Source organism: Natator depressus, chromosome 27 (assembly GCF_965152275.1).
Source record: "Natator depressus isolate rNatDep1 chromosome 27, rNatDep2.hap1, whole genome shotgun sequence".
NCBI lineage: Eukaryota > Metazoa > Chordata > Testudines > Cheloniidae > Natator > Natator depressus.
The window spans coordinates 6108592-6115921 of NC_134260.1; the positions used below are offsets into that span (position 1 = coordinate 6108592).

General features: G+C 58.3%; 1 protein-coding gene across 2 annotated transcripts in view; it reads left to right on the forward strand.

The window, feature by feature from the left end:
• The window catches only part of ITGB3 (integrin subunit beta 3), a 43398-nt gene extending 38588 nt beyond the window's left edge, over nucleotides 1-4810 (forward strand). For both annotated transcript variants that reach the window (XM_074940463.1, XM_074940464.1), the window contains exons 14-15: nucleotides 359-525; nucleotides 2681-4810. In XM_074940463.1, coding sequence (XP_074796564.1) covers nucleotides 359-525; nucleotides 2681-2749 — 236 coding nt within the window. In that variant the 3' untranslated portion in view covers nucleotides 2750-4810. The remainder of the gene's footprint in view (nucleotides 1-358; nucleotides 526-2680) is intronic.
• Nucleotides 4811-7330: the final 2520 nt, after the last annotated feature.

A 7330-nucleotide genomic window follows, 5' to 3' on the forward strand; every position in this document is an offset into this window, starting at 1 on the left:
TTGAAGGCGGTGTCCTCCTCTCACCCCCCCACCCCCAGACACGTCGGCTGGGGCGTTCAAAGGAGCCAAAGGGAGCGAGGGTGCATTGCAGGGGGATTTGGGTGCTCAGGCCCCTTTGAAAACCTCACCTGTCGGCCCAAGAATAACGCAGTGGGGATGCTCATGTGCTTCAGTGCAGGAGGCTCCGGCCCTGCACGTGGGCGAGCGATGCGGCCCTCTAGTAGCACAAGATAAGGGACCTCCTACTGCTGCTGGCCGAAGGCGTTCTCCTGTCGCTTAGCTGCGTGGAGGAGCTGCAGGATATGCGCTGGGTTAAGCAGGGAATGGCCGAGCACTAATTCCCTCCTTCCCTTGCCAGACTGTCCCAAGGGGCCAGACGTCCTGATGGTTCTGCTCGTGGTGGCGGGAGCCATCCTGCTCATCGGCCTGGCCGCCCTGTTCATCTGGAAGCTCCTGATCACCGTCCACGACCGGCGGGAGTTCGCCAGGTTCGAGGAAGAGAGGGCACGGGCGAAATGGGACACGGTAAGAGTCGGGTGGGCAGCCCGCTCCCCTCCCTCCGTCACGGTGTGTTGGGGTGACTGTGCTCGGCTGCTGTGTCCCGCCCCCCTCTGTCAGGGGCGGGGTGAGCCGGGGCAACATGGGGGATTCAGGCAGGAACCCCGATGCCCTGGGTGTCTGGGCCTGGCGGGTCAGAGGGGACCGGGGTAGGTCCTGAGAAGCCAGGAGATACTCTGCAGGAAGGGTGCTGGGAGGGGAAGATCAAGAGCCTTGGGGAGGGAGAGCCCAAGTCTGGCTACAGGGCACTGCCCTCCGGACACATGCCAGTCAGCAGGGCTGCACGTGTGCAGGAGAGAATGTCCCAGTGGCCTCCCCCGTCCCCTGAGCGCTCGTCCCCAGCACGTCCTTCTGACTCACTCTCCTCCTGCTTTTCCATCCCTGCGAGCGGCCCGGCACGGCTGGAAAGGCTGAGACACGTGGAGTGCGGGGAATTCAGCACCAAAGGGGGAGGGGGGCGGCTGGGTCTGTGGAAGGTTTCCCCACCCCCCATTCTCCCCCCACTGCGTGGTTCGAGGCAGCACTGCACCTTTCCAGGGGCCCCCGGCAGGGCACGAGCGTCTGATGAAATTCTTAGGCCCCGTTCTTTGAAATGTAGCAGTGCTGATAACAATGACCCTGTCCTCCTTGGCTAGAGCCAGACACTGGGCAAAACTCACTGCACACAGCGCTGACCTGCTACCCCAGCCCCGGGCTCCCCACATCCAGCTCTGCCAGTGCCCCTCAATCCCGACCCGCAGCCTCCTGCTAGCCCAGCCCCGGGCTCCCCACACCCAGCTCTGCCACTGCCCCTCAATCCCGACCCGCAGCCCCCTGCTAGCCCAGCCCCGGGCTCCCCACACCCAGCTCTGCCACTGCCCCTCAATCCCGACCCACAGCCCCCTGCTAGCCCAGCCCCGGGCTCCCCACACCCAGTTCTGCCGCTGCCCCTCAATCCCGACCCGCAGCCCCCTGCTACCCCAGCCCCGGGCTCCCCACACCCAGCTCTGCCAGTGCCCCTCAATCCCGACCCGCAGCCCCCTGCTACCCCAGCCCCGGGCTCCCCACACCCAGCTCTGCCACTGCCCCTCAATCCCGACCCGCAGCCCCCTGCTACCCCAGCCCCGGGCTCCCCACACCCAGCTCTGCCGCTGCCCCTCAATCCCGACCCGCAGCCCCCTGCTACCCCAGCCCCGGGCTCCCCACACCCAGCTCTGCCGCTGCCCCTCAATCCCGACCCGCAGCCCCCTGCTACCCCAGCCCCGGGCTCCCCACACCCAGCTCTGCCACTGCCCCTCAATCCCGACCCGCAGCCTCCTGTTACCCCAGCCCCGGGCTCCCCACACCCAGCTCTGCCACTGCCCCTCAATCCCGACCCGCAGCCTCCTGTTACCCCAGCCCCGGGCTCCCCACACCCAGCTCTGCCAGCCTGCAGTGCCAGTGCCCCTCAGTCCTGGCATGCCGCCCTTGATCCCTTCCAGGCCGACACAGTCCTGTTTGAACAGGGTGGCGAAGTGGAGAAATGTCCCTGAGGGCGAGGCTTCGGCATTCTCTTTGGCTGACCCCTAGGGAGGATTTGAACTGGTGGAGAGAGGCTGCTCCAGTCTGGGCCCCTGTCTGTTGGCACACAGGCACTAGAATGAGACATCAGAGAGTGAGAGGGAACCTGTGTCCTCCCCTCCATTTGAAATTACCCTGCCCCTTTCTTACCAGTGCTTGGGACCAGGGGGCTGAGGTTATGGGTCAGATTTCCAACCGAGCGCAGCGCCCGGGTAGGCAGAGATATTGCCCAGGGTTCTGCACACAAATCTGGCTGTGTCAGGATGGGAGCAGATGGTGCTGAGCCCATCTGGAAATCAGGCCCCAGCCGGGCACGCTCAGAACGGACCCTAACTCTGCTCCCCGAAATTCTTAAATTACCCAGCATGCTCTAGCAGTGAGGGCACTGGAATGGGACCCTGGAGACCAGGGTTCTAGTCCCAGCTCTGCTACTGACCCGCTCTGTGTCCTGGGGCAAATGGCTCTGTGCCTCAGTTTCCCCATTTATAAAGGGGAGATGATGCTATTTACCTTCCCTTGGTGCTTTGCGGCCTGCTGGTGAGCAGGGCTGTGTGACGCGACATCCGTTGTGTTTCTGTTACAGGCCAACAACCCCTTATACAAAGGCGCCACCTCCACCTTCACTAACATCACATACCGCGGGAATTCGTAAGGAGGCCCACCTTCCCCGGCGCCGGCCCTGGGATCCGCTCCAGTGCTGGAGCGTTTCATGTTTACAGAAGAGCCGGTGTGGGTGTGTCTGTGTAATTTAATGATGATCCCTCAGGCTGGGGCCAAGGACTTGGCGTCCATGTCACTTCACTGTATCACAGGGCTGGGCCTCTCCAGCCACGCCACTGTCCCATCATTACCTCGGCGTGCCCAGGGGAGGCCTGCCCTTCTGCACATGGAACAAGGAGAAGTCGGCCTCGCTGCGGCGTGCGTGCGGGCCGACCCGCAGGGACTGGGAGCTCCGTTCGAGATGGGAGTGTTCATGGCTGAGTCTGATGGAGGAGAACAGCGCGGCCTCAGCCCATCTCCCTGCCTTTCTCCAGCCCGGAAGGAAAAGCTCTGAACGGCCTTCCTCCCCATGTGGGGCACATCCTGCACACGACTAGCCCAGCCTGGGTGCAGGACCCGCCTCCCCGACTGGGCAGTGCTGCTCCCCTCCTGGCCCGCTAGCAGAAAGCGCTGCCCTGGAGGGACGCCGGACCTGCTCCCACAGTGGGCCACTGGCCCAGTGCTCTTTGCAGTCACAGGCTCCTGACTCTGGTCCGGCTGCTTCCTAGGAAGGTAGAAACCATGCAACCCCCAAGAACGCCCTGGCCAGGCCGTGCGCTGCTTCCTCGCCCCGCACCGCCTCGCGTTTGTACACAAAGCAGATGATTGTAGCATCCGCTCTGCCAGTGCCCCAGCGGCTCCCTGACCCCGGGGGCAGGTTGGCTGCGTGCTGGGCCGAGGCCCCTGTGTCAGTTCTCACCCCTGTGACACAGGGGAACACAACGGAGTGTGACACCAGCTCTCCCCGGACCTGCCCCACCCCAGCCTAGATCCACCAGGGTTTCCAACCCACAGCAAGCAGCCAACAGACCTGGTGTGTCACACAGGGCCACTCAGGTCCCCCCCACCCCGTGCCTCGGTTTCCCCCTCTGTACCATGATGCTGATGCTCCTTTGCAATCAAGCGCTGGGAAGTGCTAGATAGTGGTAATGCAAAGAAACGAATAAGGGGCACTCCAGCCACTAGTGTGGGGCCAAATTCTCCCCAGGTGTCACTGCAAGGAAGTGGGACACTGGGGAATTGGCCTCTGGGACACAACCTCTTATCTCTCTCTCTGGAACAGCAGCCAAAGATTGGGGGGTGCTTCCTGCTGAGGGGCTAGCGTAAGAGACGTGGACTCAGGGCTCCCAGGTTCTCCTCCTGCTTCAGCCACTAGCTCCCTGCACGACTTTGGCTGTGCCATGCCAGGCCTCAGTTTCCCCATCTGCCAAAAATGGGTCTCCTGGCCCATACCTACCTCCCAGGTGGCTTGCGGGGCTTTGTGAGTGAATGTTAAAGTGCTTTGAGATCCTCAGCTGGGCAATGTTCCAGCCAGGATACGTGAGATTGTCACTCCCACCAGTAGTTTTGTGGGGCAAGGGAAGGGGGAACGTCGTCAGCTTTCCAAGCCTGAGCTAGGGAGCAAATTCCCCTCCTTGCAGGACAGCAGCCAAGGCCTGTTTTCAGGCCGTGCCTGGAGCCCGCGCTGCCCACGAGTTCTTGGTGGCTACTCTGCAGATCAAGCAGCAGCAGAGTCAGACACGCTACCCCCTGCCCTGGATGGGCACCAGCACTGCCCCCTCCTGCCCGGGCAAGGAGCTACCCCACAGCTCTTCCCTCCTGAGCAGCTGCAACCCAGGTCCCCAGAGCCTGCAGCACAGGGCAGGGATGGCTGGCACCCATGCCCAGCTCCACTTTAGCTACTGTCTGCTCCCTTTGGCGTCTAGACTACGTCAACCTAGGATAGTCGCGAGGTGCCCCCCTGACCTCCCAGAGGCACCTGCAGGGGCATGGGGGTGGAGCTCTGATGCCAGCTGGCTGCCCCTTTAAGAACAAGGGTAAGATCCCGAGGGCTGGGGAGAGGAGGGGCGTTTGGGTCTGTCTCCTACATGGCGCGAACTCCAGAACTGATCACAAACGAGCCCAGGGCGCAACTCAGATCGGCCCAACCTCAGACTTTGCATACAGCACCGAATAAAAAAGTTTTGCACTATCAAGAGCTTCCAAGCGTGTCTGGTCTTTGGCTGCAGGCTGCGGGGGCAGTGCCCGGCGACAGCAGTAATGGCTGGTATCTCCTGCGGGTGGCTGCTGACAGTTTCAGCAAATTGGAAAGTGGGAGGGGAATGGGTTTGCATTAGAATCATAGAATATCAGGGTTGGAAGGGACCTCAGGAGGTCATCTAGTCCAAACCCCCGCTCAGAGCAGGACCGATCCCCAATTAAATCACCCCAGCCAGGGCTTTGTCAAGCCTGACCTTAAAAACTTCTAAGGAAGGAGATTCCACCACCTCCCTACATAACGCATTCCAGTGTTTCACCACCCTCCTAGTGAAAAAGTTTTTCCTAATATCCAACCTAAATCTCCCCCATTCCAACTTGAGACCATTACTCCTTGTTCTGTCATCTGCTACCACTGAGAACAGTCTAGAGCCATCCTCTTTGGAACCCCCTTTCAGGTAGTTGAAAGCAGCTATCAAATCCCCCCTCATTCTTCTCTTCCGCAGACTAAACATCCCCAGTTCCCTCAGCCTCTCCTCAGAACTCATGTGTTCCAGTCCCCTAATCATTTTTGTTGCCCTCCGCTGGACTCTTTCCAATTTTTCCACATCCTTCTTGTAGCGTGGGGCCCAAAACTGGACACAGTACTCCAGATGAGGCCTCACCAGTGTCGAATAGAGGGGAACAATCACGTCCCTCGATCTGCTGGCAATGCCCCTACTTATACATCCCAAAATGCTATTGGCCTTCTTGGCAACAAGGGTACACTGTTGACTCATATTCAGCTTCTCGTCCACTGTAATCCCTAGGTCCTTTTCTGCAGAACTGCTGCTGAGCCATTCGGTCCCTAGTCTGTAGCGGTGCATGGGATTCTTCTGTCCTAAGTGTAGGACTCTGCACTTGTCCTTGTTGAACCTCATCAGATTTCTTTTGGCCCAATCCTCTAATTTGTCTAGATCCCTCTGTATCCCATCCCTACCCTCCAGCGTATCTACCACTCCTCCCAGTTTAGTGTCATCTGCAAACTTGCTGAGGTGCAATCCACACCATCCTCCAGATCATTTATGAAGATATTGAACAAAACCGGCCCCAGGACCGACCCTTGGGGCACTCCGCTTGATACCGGCTGCCAACTAGACATGGAGCCATTGATCACTACCCGTTGAGCCCGACAATCTAGCCAGCTTTCTATCCACCTTATAGTCCATTCATCCAGCCCATACTTCTTTAACTTGTTGGCAAGAATACTGTGGGAGACCATATCAAAAGCTCTGCTAAAGTCAAGGAACAACATGTCCACTGATTTCCCTTCATCCACAGAACCAGTTATCTCGTCATAGAAGGCAATTAGATTATTCAGGCATGACTTGCCCTTGGTGAATCCATGCTGACTGTTCCTGATCACTTTCCTCTCCTCTAAGTGCTTCAGAATTGATTCCTTGAGGACCTGCTCCATGATTTTTCCAGGGACTGAGGTGAGGCTGACTGATGCACAAGATGATTTTGTTTCGATCAAATCAAAACAACTGGGGCCATTTTTAATTATTTTTTTTAAATTAATTTAAAGGAAATTTGGAACTGAAAAATTGGGATTTGGTTTGTTTGTTTTTGTCAGAGCCCTGATGCACTCTGCTTCCTGCAGCCGCTTGCCTCTTTATTAGTGGCTGGGGAAGCCCCAGTCAGAGATCAGGCTCCGTCTGAACCCGGGCCGGATGAACGAAAAGCCCCAGGTGCAAAGAGAAGGGAAGCGCAAGGTGGGAGGGGATTTGCCTGCTCCTTCCGTGCCAGGCTGCAGCTGGCTTCTGGCCCCTCTAACGAGTGCGACTCCAGGTTCAAATGCTCTAAACTTTGGGGCAGATCCACACTGCGATGGTCAGCCCATGCTCTGGCCTGCAGGAACTGGTATTTCGGCTGAACGTTATGGGCCAGAACAATGGGGACATCTAGTGGCCACTTAGGGCCATGCTGGGCAGGTTTTAAGACTGCAGTTTGGAAAGCCTTCTGCTCGATTGGGGAGATCTGCAACCCTCCCTCTCCTTTCCTGCACGAGTAATGCCGGCGTGAGCAATGTTGACGTTTAAAAGCTAAGATTCTGGAGGATAAACAGCAGCAGCTGCCGAGAGGGGCCCCCAGGCTGCACCGCCGGGTGCCAGACCAAGCCAAGCCCTGGCAGTGAGGGTCTGGCTGAACCCAAATTGACCCTGAGTTTCTCTGCAACAAGCAGCCAGTGATGGAGAGGATGTGGAGCACAGAGAAGAGTGAAACAGGGGTAGATGCTGAGACAACGTTATGTATTGAGTTCCCCTTCTTGCACTAACCCAGGATTCTGCCTTCTCAGGCCTGGGCAGAAAACCACAGAGTTAAACCGCAGGGCAATTGTCTGAACACCCCGAGCGTAGGCTTTAACAGTCCCCAGTCGGCTTCAGAAAGAGTCCTGCACAGGGACTTAGGACACAAACACACAATATACACAGAGTACGTCGTGAATCACATTTGG